General features: G+C 36.5%; 2 protein-coding genes across 3 annotated transcripts in view; both read left to right on the forward strand.

Annotated features, from left to right (window-relative positions):
• The first annotated feature begins 5,051 nt into the window (after nucleotides 1-5,051).
• LOC146136767 (uncharacterized) lies at nucleotides 5,052-14,742 on the forward strand. The gene is made up of 10 exons (XM_083395413.1): nucleotides 5,052-5,183; nucleotides 7,385-7,518; nucleotides 8,450-8,669; nucleotides 9,094-9,169; nucleotides 9,291-9,335; nucleotides 10,746-10,873; nucleotides 11,563-11,758; nucleotides 12,717-12,839; nucleotides 13,235-13,339; nucleotides 14,095-14,742. Exons 1-10 carry the CDS (start codon nucleotides 5,098-5,100, stop codon nucleotides 14,200-14,202), a joined length of 1,221 nt encoding a protein of 406 aa, XP_083251539.1. The 5' UTR covers nucleotides 5,052-5,097; the 3' UTR covers nucleotides 14,203-14,742.
• A 1,070-nt stretch (nucleotides 14,743-15,812) lies between these two features.
• Nucleotides 15,813-27,927, forward strand: part of LOC146136768 (leucine-rich repeat-containing protein 9-like) — a 31,037-nt gene continuing 18,922 nt past the window's right edge. For both annotated transcript variants that reach the window (XM_083395041.1, XM_083395042.1), the window contains exons 1-17: nucleotides 15,813-16,058; nucleotides 16,945-17,163; nucleotides 17,355-17,495; nucleotides 17,622-17,685; nucleotides 18,066-18,187; nucleotides 18,760-18,891; nucleotides 19,157-19,312; nucleotides 19,913-19,987; nucleotides 20,221-20,363; nucleotides 21,141-21,327; nucleotides 22,714-22,838; nucleotides 24,086-24,203; nucleotides 25,433-25,547; nucleotides 25,906-25,966; nucleotides 26,083-26,171; nucleotides 26,426-26,523; nucleotides 27,301-27,543. In XM_083395041.1, coding sequence (XP_083251167.1) covers nucleotides 16,008-16,058; nucleotides 16,945-17,163; nucleotides 17,355-17,495; nucleotides 17,622-17,685; nucleotides 18,066-18,187; nucleotides 18,760-18,891; nucleotides 19,157-19,312; nucleotides 19,913-19,987; nucleotides 20,221-20,363; nucleotides 21,141-21,327; nucleotides 22,714-22,838; nucleotides 24,086-24,203; nucleotides 25,433-25,547; nucleotides 25,906-25,966; nucleotides 26,083-26,171; nucleotides 26,426-26,523; nucleotides 27,301-27,543 — 2,139 coding nt within the window. In that variant the 5' untranslated portion in view covers nucleotides 15,813-16,007. The remainder of the gene's footprint in view (nucleotides 16,059-16,944; nucleotides 17,164-17,354; nucleotides 17,496-17,621; nucleotides 17,686-18,065; nucleotides 18,188-18,759; nucleotides 18,892-19,156; nucleotides 19,313-19,912; nucleotides 19,988-20,220; nucleotides 20,364-21,140; nucleotides 21,328-22,713; nucleotides 22,839-24,085; nucleotides 24,204-25,432; nucleotides 25,548-25,905; nucleotides 25,967-26,082; nucleotides 26,172-26,425; nucleotides 26,524-27,300; nucleotides 27,544-27,927) is intronic.

Below are 27,927 nucleotides of genomic sequence, written 5' to 3' on the forward strand. Positions count from 1 at the left end.
GTATTTTGCAGCTGATCGCTGAAATCCAGCGCAATTTATCCAGCAAAAAATATGTCGTACACTTTTTTGCCCGCATTAACTGCGGGGTGGAACGGTTATACAACCATCTGTTTTATTAATAGCTGCTATCCGGTTAACGATTTCCGTTTCTGTTTTTCGTTTTTATAATGAACTGGTAATTACTCGTTTTTTAGCAGCCTTTGTTTGGTTACAAACTAGTTCAGGGCAATAAATTGTGAGGAAATCGTTAACATCTGTATCGGGAAAATTCTGTTTATACCGCCAAAAAAGCGTTGCATTTTAACATAAATGAACAAAAAAAGTTTGCAAGGATATCTCTTTTTCGTTCTACTAGGGCAGCATTTGTTATTAATTCTCATATACAGGAAATTGCTGCTAGAAATCGTGAGGCCTTTTGAGAAACTTTACTGTGTATGTTTACAAGTTCGTGCGTCGTCACAACCCAACAAATAAACAAAAATAGCTTAGGAGGTTACATAAAGTTTGAAAACTTTATGAAGAAAGTATATTGCTTGAATTTGGAGCTAGTAGAATGACCAACATACTGTTTAGCATAACACGAGGTCAGAAATAAACAAATTAGTCAAAGTTTTATAATTTAACTTCTGGTTTTGCTTGAGCATCAACCGAGACTGCCATAGCGAAGTTTTGTACTGTAAATCTACAGTGTAGGCTACACTCGCTTTGAGGTACTAACTGATAACTGTTTATTTGTTGCTACAATGCGAACACAGTAGCAAAGGATCAACGAAGAATCACAAAATGGTTATCGAGTCAGTTGACCCTGAAGGTATAAGGAACTCAGGTTACAACAGAAAATAGGAAATAACAGCGATAACAGAGAAGATTAAAGGAAAAATGCATAAGGAACGTTGGCAATGCAAACAATGTTTAGCGAAAAATGAAACAATGAACAACCAATCGTTATGAGAGTAACCGAAACCACAATGCGGAACGAAATATTAACAAGGTAGGAAAACACGTTTCAGGCAATCAGGCAGGCAAATCAGTTTTGAGTTCCCTACGGCAATGGTCAGTTCAGCTGGAGGCAACGGTCAATCCGAAGCGAGCCACGCGCAATCAAATTGTTTACAAACAATGTCACGTGTTTACTTACACAATTATACATGAATGAAACACAGGTTAGTTTCAAATAACGTATTTGCTTCATCCAACGTTTGAAGCGATTTAAGCTTAATTTTTTAATATCTTCAGGAATGTTATCCCATACTTTAATACCTGCATACTTCAGTGTTTGCTGGCCACGTGTTGTTAGCATTTTTGGTAAGTAATATTGCCCCAAGGCGTCTGGTGTTGTGAGCCCAGTTCGAAGCGATTGCAATAATATGTAGCCTTCGAGGTAAAGCGTTATTTTACGTTTGTGAACTTGTCGAAAACAACAATTGATTTGCGAAACAAATGTTCGCGTCATGAACGCCTTTGTCAAAATAAAAATCAACCAATAAAACCAGTAGCTAATGCAAAGGCCAACTGATAGCTTTGCTAATAGATATTTGTAGCTGGTGAATCGTCAGCCGTTGGCAGGATATGTCGTCTATCACAGGCAGGGGCGTATCCAGAAATTTAAAAAGGGGGGGACGTCATGAATTTTCAACTTGGGGAATTCCACGTTTTTCCGTCTGACGTTAATGACGTCATAAAATAGCGATTGTGATGACGTCATAAGTAATACCGCTTAGTGTGCAATCGTTACCTTCTTGAGTAAATCGAAAACAAGACCGTAAAATATATGTGATTGATTTTGGTAGATCCTTGTACGGGACCACGCTAAATTATAAGCACGTCTTTGGCCACCTGCAATACTAAACGAAGATTAACCCCGAGGGCACACCTGACGAGCGAAGCGAGCGCGATTTTTTTTGGTATGACGGCATTTCTTTTAATTTTATTGCAAGTTTGTCTGCGACGCACTTGACAGCCCTTCACGGCGCAACGGTAAAGAAGCGCTGATCTTGTTCAAAAGATAGCATTAAAATGTAAACAAAACGGATGCAGAAAAGTCATTCGCGCGAAGCGCGAAAAATTTTTCGCACTTACGTAGTTAAAATAGTCGAAAAGTATATGAATTGGTAAACTGCGAGAAACAACAGCACCGCCTGACTCGACGTTATAAGCGAGAAAAGGCGGAGACCGCTTGATTTATTGTTGTTAATTGTCGAACACACACTTGCTAATCAGCCAACCTGAAGAAATAACGAAATGCGAGAGAAAAAATATCCCGCGTTTACGGTCGACCAAACAAGAAACGAAAAACGGCGTTTTGCGCTCGATCTTCGTTTTGCGTTAGCTTAAGGCGCGTGAGTCGTGACCCAATTACATTAAAAAACACGCAGCTTCGGACGGTGAGTTTAAACGTTGACAAAAACAAACAAAAAAACGATATTGTCACTCACGAAAAGGGGGGGGGGGTTCCGAACCCCCAAACCCCCCCCCCCTGGATACGCCACTGATCACAGGGGTCGGAAACCTTTTTTGCAATGCGGACCGGTTTAAAACTAAAAATTTTGTCGCCGACCGGCCTTAAAAGACAAATGTTTAGTAACGGAAATTTATTACAGATTTTTTCAATGCGAACTTTAAGCATGTTTTGCTCAAAGAGCTTTTCCCATCTGGGAGTTATTGAACTTGGCCATTTAACCAAGCCCGCGGCCCATTTTAGTAAAACTTTTAAGCCTTTAGCGTTTTTTTCTTAAATTGCACTTGTATACAGTGGTAAGATTCAAATTTTGTCAGCCGGTTCTATCAGAAATGTCATATTTTTCAGCTGGTTCTGTTATCAAAAGTCATATTATTCGGCAAATAAACTGATTATTTTTTTATATATACGGCAGAACTTCGTATTGCTAAGAAAAATAAAAGACAGTGCAGTGGCAAAATAAAGCAGCAGTCGTCCCCAGACAAACAATCACAAAAGGAAAATTACTAAAAACTAGAATTAACACCATGTATAACTGTTACGTGCGAACTTGACTATCGCACATTTTGAAAAAAAACACGTGAGCCAGTTAGATCTCAAAAATCGGTGTATCAAGATTAGATGCAAAAATCCATTGGCAGTAATGCTAACCGGTTGGATGATCTTTGTGAGTCGATCGGGTCTATAGAACCGGTTCGAACCGGCTGAATCCCACCACTGCTTGTATACCATTATTACCTATTCCTACTTCTACCAGCTTGTTAAAATAAGAGTATTTAAAGCATTCTTTTAAAATAAGTTACACTTTGTATTAATGTACTCTAGATCCCTTTTTTACCCAGACCCTACACGACACTTTGACTTCAAAATATAAAATAATGGTTATATAAAAAAGTACGAAGCACAGACCAACACCTAAAACGTATAAAATAGACATACGTACAAGAATGCCAGATTGAATTTCTTGAGAACAGATTTTAAACATCTGGCATATTTTAAACGTGGTTGATGTCAGAAAAATAATCAGGCCTTTTTCTGGCATTTTTATAGAGGCAACTAAATTTATAGAGGCTAAAACTATAAATAGAGGCTTAAACTTGGCAAAACTAATTAAAAAGCATACATTTTTTCGAAACTTTTCCTGCTTAAATATCAAAATAATAAATTATTTCATTCTTGGACATTGTTTACAAACATCGTTTGCATGAATTTATTCTATTGCACTTTTTGGTCAGGACGCTTAAACATAAAAAAGATGATATTTTGGCCATTTATTTGACATATATTGTAAGTACTAGGAGTTAGATTTGGCACTACAAATATGCAGTTTTGGATGTTGTGAACGTGCTAGGCTATATGTAACGTATATGGCTGCAGAACACTAGTTGTTTTGAACCTTACGAGAGCTTGATACTAATGGTGATTTTTGATCATACCAATCAACCATGGAGCATAGAACGAAATTTAGCTTGTTTTAATAATAAAAATACACATTGTTTTACTTTATTCAAGGTGTTTACAGTTTTGGTTTAAATCAAAATTTTAATTTGGCAACCCTGCTACGGATTGGTAGCAAACTCCTCGCGGACCGGTGGTTGCCGACCACTGGTCTATCACCTTCCGTTTGACATTGCCACACTGTTTCAACAGCAGGTACAGATCTGCGTGTCTCCAATAAGTCTGCGAGGATGAGCTAGAATACCCCAACAAGTTCTACACAGGATAAATAGGACGTTAATTTTTCGTCAGATTACAGTGACATAAGTGTTTCAATAAAAACCAAGCGTCAGAGCTCAGAAATAGTTGCTTTGCGGAGTAGTGAGCTAAATTTTAGGACCTCCAGTAAAAACATTACGGTTCGCGTTTCACGAATTTATTGAGTATTCGTAATAAATCTTGCGTAAACCACTAGAATCATAGTTGCCATTTTTTTCTCACAGTAATCATCTAGATTTACCAAAAAAATAATCTAAAAACATCTAGATTTTTATGGAGAAATCTAAAAAATAATCTAAAAATGATTTTTGAAAATATTCAATACTTTTGGTCAAAAAATCAACATTAAAAGCTTAATGCAGTATAAAGTTGCATAAAGGGACTCGATTGATGCTTTAGATTTAAGATTTCTGCTTTATAAAACATTTTACTGAACATGACGTTTACTGAAATTTCGATTCTATAAAAAAAAAAACTTTTGAAATTACTGAAATATTTATCGTCAATAGCGAATCTGTCACTAATTTATATTATACAATATTTTTTTATAATAATCTAAAAAAACATCTAACATCTAGATTGCATAATCCTACATCTAGATATAAACCAAAACATCTAAATCTAGATTAAAAGAATCTAGAATGGCAACTATGACTAGAATAGACAAGGTTACCGCTCGATAGAATCGTATTTACGCTTCGCTGATCTTAAACTTGACTCGTTTTGTTTGGTGCCCTAACCATGAAAATACCAAAAAAACAGATTATGCGTTTGCTATAAACTTAGTGAACAGGTTATAAGGTAAAAGCAACCTTAGAATTATTAGCAAATTTGCAAAGATTTATTTATATTCGATATAACCTTGATTTTTTTTTTCAGTGAATAAGGTTATTGTGCACAAGTATTCGTTCAAGTGGTAAGAAATGGCTTGCAACATAATACAATCGGTACAGTGTTCTCTGGACAAAAACACTTGCGAAATTGCTTGGCAAGACGGACACATTAGCAGGTATTTGGGAAATGCTTAATTAGATTCGGTCGGTGTTAATAGTGCCCGATTATTGAATTGTTGTGGTGGTTGTCGATTCATGTTTCAGGCGTGGCAAACGGAACGAAGAAAACATTTTTGTTCTTATTTTGTTTGATTAAGAACAAAAAGGCTCACAGTGGAACCAATAAATGCCTAAAAGTACTTAATAAACAATGCTGAAAGTTAAACGGGAATACACAATAAGACCTAACGATCAATAAGACCTAAAGCAAAAACATCTATAAAACCACAGTATTAAAACCAACGACATAAGAAAGCCAAATACGCCGTAATATCTGCAACAGAATAAGAACTTAATCGTCTGAATAAAGAATAAAATATACACCTGTCGCAATAGGTTATAAATTTATCGGAATAAGGCCTAAACGCCTCAAACTGTAGGGAGAGGGTATGGGACGATTGGGGGCCATGGGTCTGGCATCGGCCGTTATGGTGTCGACGTTTGGGCGCCACTGTTTTGACACCAGATATTTGGCCTGTTTGGGGTTATTGGTGGGTAATGGGTGGGGTTAGAAAATGGGGTTGGGATTGAAATTGTTAGAGGAGTTAGTGATGTACTTAGGGGTGGGTTTGGGGCTAGCTAAAATGTTGTATAGGCCTGATTCTGGCCATTAAGTGTTATTCCGACGGGTTTAGGTCTTAATCCGTTTTTTGATTTGCAATACGATAATTAGGTATTAGTGCTAATTTGGTCTTGTTCCGAAGTGTGTTTTATTCCGATATTGAGGAGTGTGTTAAAGGAGGACGTGAAATAGTTTTGAAAACTTTTTTAGCTGTTCTAAAAACAATTTGAAGTCTTTTAAAATGCACAACCTCGGTTGTAATCATCTTAAATTGCAATGGTTCTCAACTTTTACTAGCCTACAATGTCACAATAAGCGAAATTCGAACAACACGCATAAAAAAATCCGTTTATTCAAATTCCAGTGTGAAATTTCCACACAGTCGTTTAATACACGGGTAACCAGCTCAAGTCTTAGTAGTGTGGACCGCATGAAATATTGAGTACTTCGGCGGGTCGCCCGGACATACCAGCTTGAATAAGAAACGGAAAAAAACGTCGCCCTGTTCGGGAACCACTGTTGTACTGTAAAACATCCTGAATTGTGAAATGACTATACAAAACATCGTATGAAATGGAGGAAACAGTGACAACCTAATAATCTCTTTATGACGTCCCGTCCGATGCTTAAAAGACAATACCATGTCGTTTATTGCCCTAAAGCGCATACCAAGTGGTAGGTAAACAACCACAAAATTAATTTACACGTTGCGCATAATCTCTAGATTCACATTGCAACGATAAAGGCTGAATCGGAATCGGCAGTCGATTAGGGCAACGTATTTTTTAAACACCTTAAGTGGATTGCCGCACACCCACCATGTTTTAGTTACGTAAAACGCGGGACTAGACAAGTCGGCAAATACGGCGGGAGTCGGACTCGGAACTCGAGAAAACAACTCCCAATTTTATTTTTCGATCGGTGTCAGACTCGGGTTGTTTTAGCTGACTCCGCAGCCCTAAAGTGAGATTCGAACTAACGCCCTGTGCCATAAATGGCAACAATACACGATTACAGGTAGGCCTATAGTTTGTTTTTATTTCGCAGGCTACCGTAGGTGCTTTAAATACTGAAGTTGAGGTGAAAGTGTATAATTGTGACGAGTGAGTTTTCAAGCGAAAATATGTAATTGGTCGACGGCACAAAGTAGACCAGGGGTGTCCAACACGACGCACACATTTGGCACGCGACCTAATAAAAAATGGCACGCAAACCCCCCGAAAAAACAGGCAATTGTCAAAAAAGCTAAATTTGTTATACAGCCAATTGTCATTGTTTATTCAAAATGCAAAACAATCCAAGCTATTACGACAACAAACAATTACACTTTTGATATTACAGGTGCTAGTACTATAACCGTTATAGCACTATACTGTTTTTATTTTTTTGTATAAAAGCGCTTTTAATATTAGAAAAAAAAAATAGTTGCTAAACTTTGGCACGGGAAGAAGTTATAAGATAAAAATTGGCACGTCGGCATGTTTGAGTTGGACACCCCTGAAGTAGACAATAATAGAACTAAAGACAAACACGCGTATATGCTAATGTTTTACGCGTAAATTAACGAACAAAGTACCTGCAATCCTCACTTTGCAGATTCCACGCGAAATGGTTGCGCTTCAATTGTTTTTGTGAAATGTGCAAGGCGCCGACGGTTGGTGTATACAGAATAGACATTGCTGCATTCCCGGATGATTTGATGCTGAATGATGCTGTTGCAACGGACAATGGTAATAAATACAACTCATGAAAACGAACTTTTATACATTTATGTCGGGTTTTCCTGAAGTAGTTCATTAATTTACTAAGAAAGGTTTAAAGATATCAGGTTTTTAAATTTAGGTTATACATCTCTAGGTCAATCATATATCCTCATTTAGGAGGATTTGTCTTGTTTCTTAGGAAAAGTTTATGGTCCTCCGAGGACGCTCAAAAATGCCAAAATGTCCTAATTTTTCAAATTTCGAGTTAGTTGCTTACTTTCAACAATAATTTTAGACGAGACGTTGTATTTATTTCCAAAAAATTACTGTCAACTTCCCGATCTCGTTAAAAATGATCATTCCTTGTTGGCAAAAGTTAAGGGAACCGCAACGTATAAATAGGTTGAATCTGAAAAATAAATTTGATTTGTTGTTTTTACGTCTTTTTTTGTAAATTTTGCCTGCAACTAGCAAGGAAATGTTAAACATCATCAAACTCAAACGTACCAATTCTACTTTCGTTTTACTTGCCGGTCAAAAATGTTCTCTTTTGGGGTATTGAAAATATAGCAGCCCTATACATCTCGACATGTGCGAAAACAATTTAATTACTTGTGCCGTTAATTCCGAAGCAGTATGAAAGTTGTGTAATGTTAGTAAATAGAATACAATAAACTTCACGTTGTTTACAAGTACATTATGGTCTACTTTCTGCAAAATTGTTGTTTCGCTTAAAAGTTATAAAAAAACAATTAGATATTTTTTAAATAACAAAGACATATTCGAAACGCAAATACAATATTATACATACGTTTGCCTTGAACATCTATTTAACCATCTGGCATTTTTAATTAAGACCTTAAGTTTGTTATGTTGAAAACTTCCAACCGAGTAATATTTCAAACACCGAATAGTTTTATACTTTTCACAAATTGTTTTTTTTTTTTAATTTTTTAAGGATTTGCGCTTCAAACAACCTATGAAGGAGATTTACCCTCCTCTCATTCGGCTTATCACCGATCCGAGTGGCTTCGCTCCAAGTGCTATTGCAAGAAATGCTTGGATCGCAAAATACGCCATGCCGACGTCATTACACGTTACGTCACCGACACGAAACGCGACAGAAGTCCGCGTAGGGTGGAATTCGAAGAACTGCAAACAGACCAGGGTCTATTTAAGTGCGTTAGTTGTCACTTCGATGCTAAATATAATACCGTCGACCAATAAAGGCTATAACTTGACAAGCATTGATCAATTTGTTGCTAACTGTTTGTTCAGTTACAAGTTAAAATAATTTCACAGAAACTATATTCTGCTGGACGAGCATGACCTATTAGGCCTATTCAATGTTTTCATAATGTTTATCCTGTAATGATGTAAAATCAATTTCTGTCGAATAATGCATGTGTTTTAGTTGTTGATGAGATAAGCAGAATTGACCAACGTAATTCGTTAATTGCGTTTTTTTTATATCAATATGACTAAGGTAGAAAAGTAACGCAAAAATCAGTCATTGCATCCGACTATTAAATACGTTTTCAAATCTCATTTTGAAAACAAAAATTATATAAATGTTAAAAACTGCTCATTTATATTTTTTAGAATGTTAAAGAACGTCATTGAAACAGGACTTTGCCTCGTTAAAAATGTCCCAACAGAGAAAAACACGGTTTTAAAGGTAAGCCTCAGAAGAACCAATTGTAGATAATTGCCTATTTAAACCTACCGAAGACAAACGGAAACCTGTCGATTGAATAACCAGACCTACTTATATGGGAACTTTATTTCTTATTTTGCAGATAGCTAAAATGGTTGGATACACCGAGGCGTCAACATACGGCGTGGTAGGTACCAATCAGTGGTGGGATTCAGCCGGTTCGCACCGGTTCTATAGAACCGTCTCACGAAATTTTATAAGATCAGCGTACCGGTTAGCACTGGTTACTGTCAATGGAATTTTGCATCTTATCTTATACACCAATTTTTAAGGATTAAGTAGTTCACGTGTTTTTTTTTTAAATGTGTACAATTGCCAAGTTCGCACGTAACATAGTTTTTTTTTTTATTTATGTAATAATTTTCCTTTGTGATAGTTTGTCTTGCATTGTTGCGTCATAAGTACAAGCCATGAGACGACTGCTGATTTTTAGTGTGCCTGTTATACAGCAGTAATAGGATTCAGCCGGTTCCAACCTTTCGACGGAACCTGGGATTGCATCCTGTTATTGCAACTACTTAATTATTTGCCAAAAAATATAACTTTTTGTAACAGAAACGGCTAAAAAATATGACATTTGTGATAGAACCGACTGACTAACAATTTGAACTCCACCACTGGTACCAATCCTTAACATCTTTTAGAAATTCCCAACTTTTAAAATCCTGAGTAACTGCAGATCAGTGTTGTAAACAAGTCATTCAAAATTACTTAAGTCCCAGTCAAGTCGTTTGTAAAACAACTTAAGTCCAAGTCAAGTCTTTCTGAATAAATACCAAATCAAGTCCCAGTCCAAGTCACCAGTTGCGCAAGTCAAGTCCCAGTCAAGTCATAATTGCAGCAAGTCAAATTCAAGTCACGTCCTTGTTATCAATATAAAACGTTTTATGAGAAATAACTGAACTAAAGCAAAAAGAAAAACGCAACACACAGCAAGAAAATTGTTTTATGTGCAAACATTTGGATAAATAGCTCAATTTTATCCAAAACACCCAACAAAAACGCTTTGTTTCAACCCAAGTTATTTGTCCAAAAGACTTAAGTCAAGTCAAGTCATTTGCCTGAAAGACTTAAGTTAAGTCAAGTCATTTGAAAACAGTGACTTAAGTGCACTTAAGTCAAGTCATTGACTTAAGTCATTACAACACTGCTGCAGATGCACTGAGTTCGACGTTATATACTCGAAGCAGATCAGAAATTGTTAATGAAACCAAAACACAGTTCCAAGATCTGTTAATTGTGTCTGGCCTGGATTGCTAGCTTTGCTAGAGTATTTTGCTGTTACCGATCAGGAATTAAGGTCGAAAAAAATTTTTTTTTTTTTCTTGCAAGGGTCAAGATGATTTCTATTATCACATATTAAGTGCAACAGTTCCAAGTGTGTTTCTTTGTATGGACGCCTTGAAATTGTAAATGGTCTCGACAAATGCGGCAAAGGCATTTTTTATGAAAATAAATTTATGTTTTAGTTTTGTCAGAAGAATCTCAGCATGTCGGTTTTGCGTTTCATTTATTACCTGATAAATTTGCATTTCAGATCTTTGACGTTTTGGCGAAGGATTCCGATTCGGAGAATGTCGCTTACACGGCACTAAAGTTGCCTCTACACCAAGATCAGATAAATTACGAGACTGCCCCGGGAATCCAAATGTTGCATGCAGTTGCGTAAGTAACACCAATCGAATAGGCTTAAAATTCACTAGTTCGCAAGTCTGGTATTTACTTCAGGTGTTTTTCTATTTGTCCTTATCGGTCAACATTTCACTTAACACAATTCACATACCGACCTGCAGATCTGTATCAAAATTAGTTTATGTTGACGATATTGCAATTTATTCAAGTATAAGAAGTGCGTAAATAAGTATTTGTGACATAAACCATCAAGGGTTAACTGAAAGGGCAATTTTCGACCTACCTTAAGAGAGTCTATTTGGAAAGTATACTTGGAAAACATATCAACAGCTTTTGCAGCCACGCCATTTGTACCCGTCTAATCTGGGTATTATATGGGCCGAAAATGTATTTTCGGGACATATCTTGTGTTTGCCGTTATTCTTTGTTGGTTGTTATGGTTTGCTATGGTTTGTTATGGTATGTTTCAGACCGATTCGAAGCTTTATACAAAAAGTAGATATCGCAGAACTTAAAAATTTTCAGACATGTCGTAGAGTGGTATGTAGGTGCGTATAAGAGGTTTTGGAGTCCGCGCCCCTAGTCACCTCAAATTGGGGGAAAAAAATCTGCGACGTCATCGTTTTAGTCCTTTACAGCTTTCTACTCCTATCTAGTTCCTATTGCCTTGACTGTAAAAAATTTAGAACAGCGAACTTGATTTATTTATCTTTGACGTACAGTTTCGACGAATGCGTTACGGGAGGTGATTCTACGTTGGTGGATATTTTCGAAGCGGTGGGCATTTTGCGCGAAGAGTCGCCCGAAAGTTTCCGAACCCTCCTAGAAGTTCCCAGCACCCACGAAACGATCGACCCGAAGGCGGAAAGATTCTTTCAACATCAGAAGCACAACGTTACTCTTGATTACTTCGGAAAGGTTGGCATCTTTAAAAAAGACAACTCAATGTGTAACACATTCAGGGCTGCGGAGTCGGTTAAAAATAACCCGAATCCGAATCACGAGTCCGACTCCGGCCAAAACAATGAACCCTCGTCCGATTTCGGTCAAATGTGCGATTTCGTCGAGTCCCAAGTCCGGTCCTGACTCTACAGCCTGTATTCCGCCAATTTACGTAACTAAAATAACGTGCATATTCAGTAATCCACTTAGTGTCGTTCAATTCGTGCACTCGCAATACATGGTTGGAAAATATTCCACCATATGCTATTTCACCTTTACAATTTCCAGTTGGCGGCCATATCAGTTGTAAAATTTGGTACTGCGCATGCGCATGTCGGACTTGGGAATCGGGTAGTTTTACGTGGTCTTACTCGAGTCCCTAGTCCGACTCCAGCAAAAAAAAAATTCTCGAGTCCCCAATCCCGAGGCCGACTAATGTTGGTTTTAAAATTTACCCTTTTCAAACATTGAAGATAAATCAAACACCTAAAACTAAACATGTAGCAAGCAACTTACTTTTTATAAACAAATTTAGACAAAAAATAAGCTATTTAATCACATAATTTGTGTAATAGGATTGACTACTATTCTCAGCGTTCCGATTGGTTACGTCTTTTGAAACTGGGGGAAAGTTATATAAATGTTAGGTGCGAAATTAATGCACTTGAATTATAACCATTTGTTCAATTGACTTGACTTAAATTTTACCTAACTTAAAAAAGTGTATTCTCTCAGTATTTGAATTTTTATTTACTCCACAGTATATTCTGGACTCGGACTAGGGGTATATTTTAAGCAGTGTTGTTATTGATACTGGAAATTCATTTCTATACGTTTTTGTCAGTTTATTAGATTGAAATGTGAAAACCCGTTGTTTTATTATTTTCTACGCCAGTCAGAATACTTTAAGTTACAGTATCTTCCTTCTTTGCAGATTGTCGGCGTCGCCTGGAATCCAGCCACCCTAGGAACGCCCCAAATATGCGAAGATGACGTTGATAGGTATTACGAGGCACACAGCGCACTGCTAAAAGTGGTCCGGCGCAAGGACATACAGGTCATTAAACTTTAATTGAAATTATCGAAATGCTAAATAATATGTGGATATATATAATTGATATATCGGTCATTGAAGGAATGTATAAGTTCGATATCAAGGTTTAAATGAAAGGAATCGAAAAAAAGGCAATATGGCAGATAATATTATTATGTACAACGTCGTTTTGATTGTTCTCAAAGCGCTCGTTTGATTGTTCTCAAAACTTCTGTGTAGAGTGTAGGTATAAGATATCAGTATCACAGTAATTATTTAAAGTAGCACCCCAAAACTTCGCCATTTTCCAACTATCTATAATTAGCCACTCATAAATTTCTATTATCATTTAGTGTCTCAAATGTGCATGAACATTTTCTTTTGTCGGGAATGGAAAATAAAAAAGATTAATGTAACAGTTTCGCTTCAAAATGGAAAGGGGTGATTTACTGGTGTTCAACAACCGACGAATGCTTCACGCAAGAGATGCCTTCCAGTGTAACGGCGGAAACAGGCACTTGCAGGTATTTCTATCTAATTGTAATTTACCAAAATGCCTGACTTGTGGCTAAATTGCCTTAGTTTTTTTTATCATTTGTGATATTACTGTTGTAGGGCTGATCCTTTAGAAGGGATATATCACAGTTGATAAACACATATATGTGTGTGTATCTTTTATTGAATGATATGGTACTGTAGACCAGTGCTTCCCAACCTTTTTCAGTTCGCGACCCACGTTTAATGCAAGTTTTATTGTGCGACCCACAATGAGATATGACCAAACGAATTAAAAACAAATTAATAAGAACAATAACAATGTATACACGTGCAATACGCACTGTTAATGCGACACAATACATCTAATTGTTACGTATTTGTTACATTGTTGCATCATTTGTTATGTAATGATAATGCAACGAAGTTGCTGTCATGATGCAGCAAGCATTGGCGTCATGGTTGTTGCTCGACTAGCTACCCTCTGAGTCTGCATCTCAGTTGGTATAGCGACTGTCCGGTATGGTCGGAGATCGTGAGTTCAAACCTCACTGCAGGCTTTAGTTGTTTTTCTAGCCTGGCTTGCTTGCATAATTGGTCGACAGACTCGTTTAGTCTGCGATGGTTTCAGTGTAGTGCGACACTTAAGCCGTTATCGTTGGCCAAAAAGCTACTTCAGAAGTGTTAGATCACAGTTGATGAACACGTATGTGTGTGTATCTTTCACCAAGTGTTTAAAATTGAATCCACTGGTTGCCTTAAAAACTACATTATCAATTTGCAGGGCACCTACATGAAGCTGGATGACTGGAAGTCGAAATACGTGGCCTTGGCAAAAAGACTCGGCAGAGACGCCACACCTCCTAAAATAGGAAACAATTCGTCGTTTTAGTTGGTTAGCGTTTCATGAAGAATGTACCCTAACTGGAATTTATACCGAGAGTTTTGTCTTTTTTATTTGATTGGTTTGGATTCGGCTGTATAGCCAATTAAGCCTGAGCGAATCTTTTTTTTTTGAAGTTCCGTGCATAGTTTTACGATTCAACCAGATTAATAATATATAAATACTTTTTTATTATTATGTAGTAATACAGCCTTATTGAATTATTCTTGAACTTAAGGTTGCGTCGTCTGGCTGTAATGCAATAATCCATAGCTTAGGTAACCAGGCATTATTTAACTGGGGTCCATGGAGCCTTTCTAAAAAGTAATATTTTTTTCAAAAAAACAAACAAACAAAAAAAACCCAGTTAATTAAAAATAGAACAGTTTTGCACTGACTTTTTTTGAACCGAAATCAGCAGATTTATGAAGTCTATTTGTATTGTGACGTTAATTTATTCCGTCATTTTGATAAATTCTTGCCTATGGTGGTCCAAGCAAAAAATAAAAAATAAGGGTCCGCGGTAAAAAAAAGTTTAAGAACCCCTGAGTTAATGTCCATCTAATTAAATACTTCGACGTGGTGTATCTGAGTTATTTGCCTTTTACCATTATTCGTTTCGCTGTAATTACTCGTCTCGCTACTCCTCTCTTTCTCTTGTTACTCTCACCTTCTCGCATGCGCCTTTTCGTGCTTCGCCCTCGGCAGTCTGACCGGGGCGCCTTCATGAGCAGTCGCCTTTGCTAATGCTAATACATCGGACTGATAAACAAGTAGTCTTTGGGTAGATGTTAACCTTCTGATAGGAATCGGATATAAAAAAGTCATAGGGAACTAAACATAGTCCCAATAGACATCTCATACATCCCCAAACCTCTACGGGCAGTTGCTTCTGTCGATATTATATTCACTCTGCTTCTGTCGAAACATACAACTGTTATATTGCAACATTTTTACGACGCATTGCGGTGTGGGCTGTATTCGTTCTGCTGATATTTCGAATGTAAAATACAATTTGCAATATACACGCTTAATTGTCGAGTCAGTTTGTTCATTTTTGACTTAGAATCAGATACTTAATGGTGGTCCGTGGCCAATGTTGTATTTTTGTCACTTTTTTCACAACTCTAACATACATACATGATTTCGCCGCCCCATGCCGGTTTGGCAAGAGGTAGATATATGTCTACCACATTTTCCTTTTGTTTTTGAACATTTTTTGCTTTGTTTAATGTTATTTTTTGTTTTGGTCGCGTTTTACCGAATAAAAAAGAAAGGAAGGCGTTCCCTTGTTGAAATATACAAAAATTTTTGCTTTTAAAACAAGAAAGTATTGTTAAAAATCAGCAAAAATGTTTAGAATTTAATTTGTTAGCAGTTAATTGGCAATACCGCAATACTGTTAAAAATACGCAAATGCCTATCAGGTGTTTACATAAAATCTGTTAAAGGTTCCATTTAGCAGTTCTCCAAAAAGCGACAGCCCGACTAGTTTTAATAAGATATACGTGGACAACAATTCATAAATAGATCAAGTGGCAATAATTTTGTGCTGCAGTGGCCCGGATTGCCGATTACGTAACTAAGGCTATCGCTTGGGGTTCTTGGTAATTCAAGTTTTCAGATTGAGTAAACTTCGTAGTAAAACTTTATCACAAAATAGTTTATAATTGCCAAAATATAGCGAGTATATTTGAATTTTAATTAATGGAATTTGAGAAGACATAAAATTGAGGATTAAAAGAAAACAGCGCTGTGGAAAAGCCTTAAAAAATATCAGGACACTGGAATGCTGACTTGCCCGGAGTTTTATAATGTCTTCTGAGATTTCTGTGGAAAAGCAAGAAAGTATCGTCAAAGAACTCGTAAGTTTATTGTAAAATGTGACAATTTTTTTTTGAAATGACTTAGTAGTCTTTATTACAATACTATGTTAACTATGCTCGACTGGAATTGAACTGTGTAAAATGTAAATAGAAGAAGGCAGGTTTGTATCTAAACAACGTGGTTTAAATCAATATTTAATTACTTGTAGGTGTATTTGTACCTGAGCGAGCTGGCAAATCGCATACATGCACTTCTTGAGAGGATTTAGCGGGCGAACAAAGTAATTTAAATGTACCGGTATAAGGGAATATATCAGAAAAATATTGAAAAACTCAGAATATTAAATTTAATACTACCACGCCTGAACCAAAACCCAAGTCAATGTATAATCAGCAATGAGTCCTGCCAACATTCCACAGTTTTTGGTGCCAAAATTCTGCACAATATGCACCACATTTATTGGTTAAATCACCATGCGATAACATTTTACAACAGATGATGTCACTGGCTTGGTTTTGGGAAAGCATTCCACATAGTTATGGTGCAAAAATAGATTGGAATGCTATCAGGTAAAAGTGTGTGCATACTTGTACGCATACGATCTGGGAAAATAGCCACTTGCAAACTAAGTTTATGCTAGATTACTAATTCATCACAAAATGGAGCACAAACTTGTACCAGGAAGCATGATTGTTCATTTAAACAACTTGCCAACTTTCATAAAAGCTTTAATTCAATAAATAATTAGAATGTTTTTAAAAAAATACACACATTTGCTTTTACAATTTAAGTCCAGGGAGCACTCCTGTACTTAATAACAATTCGATATTATTACCCAAAATGATTTTATAACAAATTATTGAATGTTTTGTTGCACCTAACGTCTATAACAATATGTTCTTCAAATAACTTTTTTGTGTCCAGTGCACCAGCAATGGAATTCAGCATGCTCAAATTGAAGGCACTGGTCCTTGTATTAAAGTACTCGAAATGTTTTTTTCTGGGTATCCTTACATGGCTGGTCTCAATCACTTTCCACATCTTACTACTTTGGTCATTGTTGGCCAGACACTGGATAAAATTCAGAACCTGCAACAGTGTCCAGAATTGCGAGAACTTTGGATATGTGAATGTAAACTTAAGGTATATAAATGTGTGCTGTCAAATTATGGTTTAGTTTTTTAACAAAATACATAAAATATTTATACAAAAATCTGCAACTATCTATGAAATATTTAACTTGGCAAAAAATACTTTTTTGAACTCTATTTAAAACTTTGTTGATTCTTGTATATTAATAAAAATACTAATATATATGCTTCTGGATTTTTTAGGAAATTCAAGGTTTGGAGAAGAATAAACGTCTAAATAAGCTGCATTTTTATAAGAACATGTTGACCAAAATTGAAAACCTTTCTCATCTCCACAATTTGGACATCTTAGACTTGTCTCTAAATCGGATAAGTGTAATTGAGGTAGCCAAGTTGCTTTCTTTAATTTCATAAAAAAATATAATATTGTATAATTATTATTTAAAACAGATTGAGATATGGATGTTTGCAATAAACAGCAACTAAGTTACACTTATATGTGTTTTACAGGGAATTGCCTCACTAAAATGGCTAAAGGAACTCAATTTGGCAGGGAATTGCATTGATTCCATAGGTAATTTCTATAAAAAACAACTTTTATAATGAAATGCTTTTATAAAAGTTGGTTTCTTATCATGTGTTAGTAAAATATTTGGTGATATTTTCCACTTGGCTAAAAAATAGTGAAATAAATGGATAAGATATGACTGTTTCCCACTTGTGAAGTATTTATAGTTAAAACAAATTTATTCAGTTTGCTTTATGTTTTATTAACTTGATATAAACAACCTACACCATATAATTTTGTTTCCTTATAAAATATGTGGAAATCAGTAAAGCACTTAATTGCAAAAAATGTAAAAGTTTTATGAGCATAGTTTTTGAATTCAAGGCAAATGCAACAATTAAGATCTAAGATGTGACAAAAATTTAAAAAAAAGTTTATACACACAGGTTCCTCGCTGGAGCCACTGCATCACTTGACCAATCTTAACCTCAGTGGCAATAACTTATCTTCCTTAAAAGATATAACAAACCTTTCAAAGGTCGCAAAGTTGAAGGATCTTAGCTTAAAGGTGACTAACTCACTCACTTTTCTATTTAGATGTAGGCATAAAAAAGAGAGCCATGAAACTGGATCACTATTATTCGTTTTGTACTTTTGTGAAAATGTCAGTGATATTTAAGATATTGTTCGTTTTTTTACCATAAAATTAGCAAAATGTCTTGTCCTAGTGCAGTGATTCTCGGCCTCTTATGGCTTACGGCATCCCTTAAAAAATAATGAATAGAGATTTGGCACCCAACTTGAATTTTCATTGAATATTTTTTTGAAATGGAACTGTAACAACCCAATCAACTTGAAACATGTTGGAAAATGTCATTTGATATAATGCCTTTTAAGCGTACACAAATTGTTGTATTAAGAAACTTACCAATTGAGCAAAATTCAGATTCTTACAAATTCTTAAGTACCTATCAACACCCTTGAGCATTACAAATGTCAAACCAGGGAGCCGCAGCACCCCGATTGAGAACCACTGCCCTAGTGTTTGCCACACTTACAAAGTTTCAGCAACTAAGTAGTAGTATAATGTGTTGAATGTAACAATTATGGTGCCATTATTCCATCTCTTTTAATTTTTAGGATCCACTTTACTCTCACAATCCAGTTTGTCTTCTGTGCAATTATTCCACGCATGTTTTGTTTCACCTTCCCTCGCTGGAAAAACTTGACACTTTTGATGTATCGAGTACGCAGATGCGAGATTTAGCAGAGGTAAAACGAATGTAAAAAAAAATATTTGTGTTAATTATTTATTTATATATTGTTAAACTAAACTATTTTTTTAAAGTCCCGGTTAGCAATCAATAAGTAAACTTGTGATTTAAAATACCTTGTTAGATTAGTAAAACTGTCATTTACTTTATTTTAATTTCTCACTAATAAAGCTCACTTACAGGAATCGAGATACAAAATCAATAAAATTATTTTATTTGTTGTATGTGTGTCTTGCTGTTGACATATAAAATGTATTTTTCAGGCCACAGTCACCAAAAAGAAGATGTATTACAACATGAGAATAAAGACGGTACAACGAAATTTGACAAGTCTTATCAACAAGCTCAACAAAGAAAAAAGATTGCTTCTTCAAGTTCCCGAGGAACGGCTTAAGGCATTGTACTTTTCACTGAAGTCTGTAAGTAAAACGACCATGCCAAACAAAACCTGAGTTTACAAACACAGTGTTTTTGTTTGGCAAATCGCCATAGGTTCAACCCAAACCAACTACACTTTTACAAAACAAGTCTAATTTGTCCCTAATGTGAAAATACAACTTACCTAACCCCAAGAAAAATTTGTATTACTATAAATTGTTAAATATTTTATTACAACAAAACGTTTTTTGGGTACACTATGCACGGATCTGTATTGTAACTTGATAATGAATTGTAAAGCCAAAAAGGTCGAGTAAATCGACAACGTCTTAAAAAAGACGTTTCTATACAAACTTGTATCATCTTCAGTTAATGACATTCATCTAAAAACGTCTGAAACGTTTTTTATGTATTAAAAAAATGGAACAGATTGATTGCTCTTATAAAATGTTATTGCAAGCATGGGCATCCATAACTTATGTTAAAAGGGTGTAACACATTCATTTTTTTCAAATATGACGTCAAACGTAACTCCATAGTTAAGCAATATTAAAGAATCGCTATTCTCGAAAACCTAGACCTAAGTACACACGATCGATAGCGAAATAACTCACATGTTGCCACACTATGATTTGTTTTAGATTGAGCAACAGAAACAAAGTGATGAAGCCGAATTGAAAGATGACGAAAGCGTTTTAGAAGAAGAACCCGTTCATGTAAGTTCAACAAACTTATGCCGATAGTCGTGTATTTGAAGTTCACTGTAAAAGCTTATTCTAAAGTCACTATATGATGTACAAAACTGTATTTATAAATAAAGATAAACAAAAAGCTTTTTATGAAGGGCCAAGATACTAAACAAGATCTTCATCAAAGTGGACACTCTAAATTTTCTAAATCCCACATAAAGAATTGATAGCTCTCTTTTACAAACCTCTGTTTTATACAGGAAGACACTGAAGGCAAAAAAGAGGGAATTATCGAATCTTTACAGGAACAAGAATCCGGCGACCAAAAAGAAGAAGACCAATTGACCGTAAAACTAAAGGCTCTCCAGGCCAGGATTTCCGCTTGGAAAAAGAAAACCGAAGAGTGAGACATGTTTTGGTCTTTTAATTAGAGTTAATCTTTTTGTCATCATGAAAAAATGTTCGGAGTAATTTGGACGCAGTTACGTAAGTAAATGACACGTAAAAATAATCACGTAACCGGCGTCGAATAAAACACAGAGAGAATGTCTGCCACAGGGAAATGACGTTATATTTTACGCTTATGCGGCACACAAGGCCAATGTGCTACACGGACGCCTTTTTCGAGATTATAACCTGGCATTGTCAATAGAAAAATTTGGATTCGCACACGCACAAACACACGCACACGCACAAGCACACGCACACCCACACCCACACACACACACACACACAAACACACAAACACACAAACACACAAACACACATACACACAGACACACATACACACATACACACATACACACAGACACACAGACACACAGACACACAGACACACACACACACACACACACACACACACACACACACACACACACACACACACACACACACACACACACACACACACACACACACACACACACACACACACACACACACACACACACACACACACACACACACACACACACACACACACACACACGCACACACACACACACACACACACACACACACACACATATACACACACACACACAAGAAATCACACATACGCACAAAAAACATACAGTTGCATTTTTTCAGAAATAAGGCATTTGACAAACAGGTGACATCAACTTAAGCTTACTTTAGCATACAGACACACGCAGAGAATTATACAATCGAATTCTTCCAGGATAACGGCGTATCACGAGCAGGCCTCCAGCACTCTAAAGAGCCTCTGCCAGACTTCAATCAGGCGTCTGACCGAGGAACTGGAGAGCGGGGGCAACGTGCGGTTCGAGCAGGGGACGGCGGCCGACAAGTGGTACGCAACATGTCACGACCTCGTGCTATCGCGATTCTGTGCCTGGGACTTCAAGGTAAATTTACGCAGCTTTGTTTGACTTATCGAATCGCAAAGGGTACAGGGAAGTGCGTGCTTTTTGGACGCTTTCGCTCCATTGAGCAGACGTACGCCTGTTTTTTATAAATTAATTAACAGCTCCTCTGGTAATTGTTATTATTTACCAACGTTTCTGCAACCTATACAATTCGCCTTCGTCACGGTAATGACATCGAACGCCGGAAAACACACAAAGGAAAAAAAATGCAAGAAAAAACTCTGTTTTGCAAAAAGCCTGTTTTTTGCCCATCTTGGTTTGCTGATACGATTCAAGTTGCATAATATATAATGGATAGCAATAAAAAAACAGCTTTAAATTTCCCATTTGCATAGGTTGCCGAAACGTTGGTTAAGAATTACAATTACCAAAATAACTTATTTCTGATTAATATTACCATGCTTGGTAGCAACAGTTTATATATAGTATGGATGTTGACCAATCCCCCGCACAACCGTAGAAAAAGTAAGAAAAAACGCAGTTGCAATGCACGGATAGAGCAACAAGCGCTAGTAAAATGACATAAGATGTATCTTTTATCGGTACAGCATGCACGGATCTGTAATGTAGCTTAATAATATAAATTGCAATGCCCAAATGGTCGAGCAGATTGACATCATCTTAATTCAGACGTTTCGATGCGAACTTGTATCATCTTCAGGTAATGTGACTGAGAAGTAAATCAAAGCACTATACTTATAATTGCGTACCACCTTTTGTATTTCGTCTTACTCCAAATTGTGCTCTATTCTGACGACGATGTTATGCTGATTTCGGTCTTATTGTTTGAGTGCTGTACAAAATGCAAATAACGGGTATTTCTCGCCATTAAAAGTGCTTAGCATACGTTGAAAAGCGTCGATTACCTCGGAGGTCACCCTCTTGCAGTGTTGTAATGACTAAAGTCACTTTTTTCAAATATCTTTACTTGACTTAAGTATTTTGTGAAAAAATTACTTAACTTGACTTAGTCTTTTAGACAAACTACTTTTTTTTTTAAATTAAGTGTTTTCATTAAACTTTTTTAATTGGGTTATCTATCCATATTTTTGCACATAAAACAATTTACTTGCCCTCTATTGCCTTTTTGTTATTTTTTAGTTAAGACATTTCTCATAATCTAATGAGTTTACCTAATTTCAGTAGCGTAACGTGTATGTTTATGACAACTGACTTGACTTGGAATTGACTTGCTCTAATTATAACTTGACTGGGACTTGACTTGGTATTTATTAAAATAGACTTGACTTGGACTTAAGTTATTTTACAAACGACTTGACTGGGGGACTTTTTTTTACTTGACTGGGGAACTTAGTCATTTCAAAATGACTTGTTTACGACACTGCCCTCTTGCTTCTTCACTAGGCCTACAATGTGACAGGCATAAAGATCCACGGCATCACAATGGTCCACAACCGAGTGCTCAGGACTCGTTTCGACGATAAAGTACACTTGCTCGGTGGCAGCGAAGGGGGAGTCCCCAACTACAAGTAAGTAAAATGGCGACACCATGTGGTTATATAGCGTGTATTGCAATTGATGTTTAAAATATTGTGTTGCAGCTTAAAGTGTTCGTTAATATACAATGCCGATACGGTATCGGTGCGAATTGCATACGAGTGTATGTAATTTCATTAGAGAATTAGTTTTAGGCAAACTTTGGAAACAGAATATGGATAACTAAATGGAACGCACAATAAGACCTAAAAAGCAAAATACACAGTAATATCCAGTACAGGTACAGCATAAGATCAAAATCGGCTGAATAAGACCTAAATCTGTCGGAGTAAGGCCTAAATTCATCGGAATAAGAACTAAATCTGTCGGAAAAAGGTCCAAATTCATCGGAATAAGGCCTAAATTCATCGAAACAGGGCCTACTTTTATCGAAATAAGTCCTAATTTCATCGGAATAAGGCCTTAATTTATCGAAATAAGGCCTAAATTCATCAGGATAAGGCCTAAATTCATCGCAATAAGACCTAAATTCATCGGAATGAGGCCTAATTTCGTCGGAAGAAGGCCTTAATGGCCAAAATAACGCCCGACCTGTGGTAGAGGGTATGGGACGATCGGTCTGGCATCGGCCGTTTTGGTGACTACGTTTGGACGCCCTAGTCTGACCGGCACTGTCAGGGCGCCGCTGTTTCGGCACCGGATATTTGGTCCTGTTTGGAGATATTGGTGGGTAATGGGTGGGGTTAGAAAATGGGTTAGTGTTGAAATTATTAGGGGAGTTCGTGATGTACCTAGGGTTGGGGTTTGAGGTTAGGTAAAGTGTTGTTTAGGCCTGATTCTGACCTTTTAGGTCTTAATCCGACGGATTTAGGACTTATTCCGATTTAGACGGTACTATTACCATTAGGTATTAGTCCTATTTTGGCCTTATTCCGAGTTGTGTTTTATTCTGACGTTGATGTTGTTCTTATCTCGGTCGTATGGCTCGAGTCCTAACTAACAGAAATATCACGATAACTAAAATAATTTTAAAACGGACAAACCTACTTGCTATAAAATATCGCATACCTATTAACATCGACACACCAAGTGAACAAAATAAGCAATACCTAGATATAACATGTTAGCGCTATTTAAATTGCTAACCTAACGAATTGTGTTTTGTGATGCAAGTTATATATGACCACGAAATTCAGCACATTTTTATATTGATTGTTATTTTGTTTAAAGTTGATTGAAATATACTTTTGTACTTAATTATATTATGATCTTTGCACAGAAACTACAAAAAACTGATCGACTACCTTTTTTACGTTTGGGATCCGAAGCAGCCGGCAGCAAGGCTACAGCATCACAAAATTCTGCAGAGGGGTTTCCTAAAGCCAAATGGGGACGAGGTGAAAATATAAGAGATATTACCGAGCTGTACTGTTGCTTGATAATGTAAATTGTTGCATACTTCATGAAAAATGCCACTATATGTGTGCCTAAACGTGGAATAACTTAATCGATCATAGTGTATTAACAAATATTACAGTTTATCGTTACCTGATGAACATTCAAATGCAAATTGTTCAACTATATATTATATATACATATATATATCTTATATAGATTATAGAATATATATATTTGAGCGTGACAAACATAAACCCACGAACTTATAATGGAATGCAAAACAACACGGAGTCCAAACCACTGTTTTATGTCGTTGTTTGATTTCCAAGACATTCTGACGAGTTTGTGAAGAATAAGCGGACCCACTGTACTATGTTTGATTCCCTACATGAAAAGCCATCATCATTTGTCACTTTTTTTGCCCCTTAAATGCAATTTTCCCAGTTTATAATAATTTTTTCGATTTTTTTTATTGGGAGTTGGAAGCTTTAAAAGCCAGATTTATTTTCCTTTTTATAATTTAAAAAAACGTTGCAATGTTTTCGTTATCTTTTATTGAATATAATTGTTGGAGGTTGTAAAGTAAGACGTAGAATAAATATCAAATCCCATACAGAAGTAGTTAGTTATTTTATTTTTTTGTAACTACCTTGTTTATTTCCCTGGTTAGCATTTTGTGAACGTTAATCAAATCTTAATTTATTTTTAACTTAGTGAGAAATCACTGATAGGAATTACATAAAATTATAGAATTTGATTAGTGATGTTCTAATATTGTATTTTAAGTACCTTTTTCAATATCACTGAGCTAATGTGAATTCAGCTATAAGTCCTGATACGGCCAAAAGTGATGTTCGAATTCACGACCTCCGGGCATACCGGGACTGTCGCTCTGCCATCTGAGCTCAGAGCGGAGCGAGTCGAAAAACGGCCATGACGCCAATGCTTGGTAGATTCTTTTTAGTACAGCAACTTTATATTGAAGGGGATCTACAGTTGTTGAACACACATTTGTGTGTGCATCTTTCAATAACAGCATGTATTGTATAATTTATCCCTGCATACGCCTCTGTCCCCTTAATCTGCTGGTGAGCTGTTAATAAGTGTAACGTTATCGTTAGGCGAAGTTTTAGGAAAGGCGAAATTCCTGCTTTAATATTCTCATGAATGTTTCTGTTGAGTGTTGACAAACAAAAAAATAGTTTTTAGCTACTTTTAATTTCTTCAGGCAAACGCGGTTCCCCTCTCAAACAGCTTGTTCATTTGCGAGCGGCCGAGAATGGATCATTTGATTCAGGAAGCTCGTTCGTCCACCTTCGCAGATCCTTGTCCCTTCAGACACGGTAGGCTAAATGACCAGCATAACTGCATTGACCTGTGCTTAACAGAACTTAAGTTTTTAGTGTGAGGGATACCAATTCGGTTGGCATAAGTGCGGGATATTCCGAAACCGAAAATATATTTTATTTACCAAGCTTAAAAAACATATTCCTAAAACATACTGTCCATTTCTGAAATGACTTTGCCTTACAAAATGATCACGCATAAAGCTGTTGTTATCCTGTGATCTATATAACTACGATAATTTTACCGGATTTCTTGTTGTAAAAATCTCGGGAAGCACTACCCTACTTACCTCCAAACAGAAATGGTAGATTAACCGCTTGAACGTAAAATATGGCATGTTTTTCGCTATTTCAGGCCAAGTCATCGTGTCGAAGGTGTACATTGGAAAAAGCGCTCCCGCTCAAGGAAACGCAAAGTAAGTATAGCTCGAGTAGTAGTGTTTTTAGCACTCCGCTGTGCTAAACATAAGCACATGTGTTTTTGCATGACACATCAGAACATTAAATGATTCTTTGGGTTTTTTTTTTGCAGAATTACACAGGAGCGTTATTATAAAATCGACAGTGTCTATCGTTCCAGGCGGGATTCAATTTCAGCGGCAACTACAACAAACTCAAAAGGTTTCTTTTTTACAGTATAGTTTGTTGTCTCCGTCCCTAATCGAAATCATAAAACAATATTGCAAATCGCCGATAAACTTGATTTGCACACTCGTTGTCAAGAAAGAACAACAAATATCAGTTTGACGTTGACATTGTTTGATGTTTCACCGAGTGTTTTGTTATATAATAAAACTGCTGAATGAGCAACACTCGGTTATACATTATGCCTGGCAGCAATAGCTTATTATTTCATTGGTTGATGTTGTTTGCAGAGGATTGCGAATGCAGCACACGCCAATGCGAGTGGTTTGTTTTCGACAACGAACTCATTCTACCTGAATACATCATCGACTTCGAGTACATTGCCAAGGTAAGCTCGCCGCTATTCCTAAAATAATGCTAAGACTTAGGCATTTGTTGTGTTTTATTTGATTTCGATTTAATTAAATCAAGTATTTTGAATTCATTGAGTTTTAAACCTATTTTTTTTTACTTTTTATTATTTGGTATTTTTTAAAGAATAATAAAGCTTGAATAAAAATATAAAGGCCATAATATTTGATAAAAGTGACATTGTTTTTTTTCACTGATGATGGCATGAGTTATTGCTGAAACGTCTGTAAATTGCGAAATGTCGCTTTTATCAAATATTATGGCTTCTATATTTTTATTGGAGTTACTAAAAAAAAACGTGTATTGTGTTTCAAAATAAAGCTTGATTTTGACATTTAAATTACATCTTAAATATAACTTTATCGTTAAAAACAATGTGCATACTTAATATTAAAAAACGATGTACTTGTGCATACTTAAACAAATAACATTCTACAGTGGATAAGGTGGATTACTCGGGTTTAGTTTGCATTATGGTTTCAGACTTGAATTTACCGCTTTCCAGCTAGTCAATAGTTTGATAAAAATTTATGTTTTATTACCATTTAAAAAAGATAACATTTTAAAGCGTCATACCAAGTAACCTATTTTAATTACAAGTAGTTTTTCGACTTACTTAAAGCATCGGTTAGCATAAAATTTTACGTCTAAAAACCGACCGCAACCGTGTACACTTTTACGTCTAAAAACCGGTCGCAACGTGTACACTTTTACGTCTAAAAACCGGCCGCAACGTGTACACTTTTACGCCCAGAAACCGTCGACCCCTTTCCAGCTGCGCGTGGGCGACTGGACAGCCAACGGAACGCTCGGCGCCGGCGCGGTTGTTTCCCCAGGGGGGCCGGGCGACGGCCCCGGGATCTTCGCGACCGAAAAGGCCGCCGACGCCAAGGCGGAGGGTCTTCCCCCGCAGGTGCGCCCCCGTCCAAGGCTGGTCGCTTTGTCTGAAGAGCTTCTACTCAAGTTGGGGCGCGCCATGTCGGTGTCTCAGATCACTGTGAGTTGTTAAACCAAGTAACTCATCATTCGCCATACATTTTGTGTATGTAAAATAATCACACGTCTATAATTATCTGTATAATGTAAAGCAGTGCTTCTTCAACTTTTTTAGTTTTATTCACCCCTAGCATCTATCTTCAGATTTAGTTCACCCTTGTCTCATGATATGATAAAACTATCTCGTCTATATATACCAGCATACCCGGAATATCCGCTCTGCTCGCAAGCTATCATCCATTTCTGACGGTTCACCCTTATTCACCCCTTTTGGTTGGTTCACCCCTGCAAAAAAATTATTCACACTGGGGTGAACCATTCACCTGATTAAGAAACACTGGTGTAGACAATTAATGAATTATACACAGTTATACGTGTATACAAT

Source organism: Ascidiella aspersa, chromosome 8 (assembly GCF_963924565.1).
Source record: "Ascidiella aspersa chromosome 8, kaAscAspe10.2, whole genome shotgun sequence".
In the NCBI taxonomy this organism is placed as follows: domain Eukaryota; kingdom Metazoa; phylum Chordata; class Ascidiacea; order Phlebobranchia; family Ascidiidae; genus Ascidiella; species Ascidiella aspersa.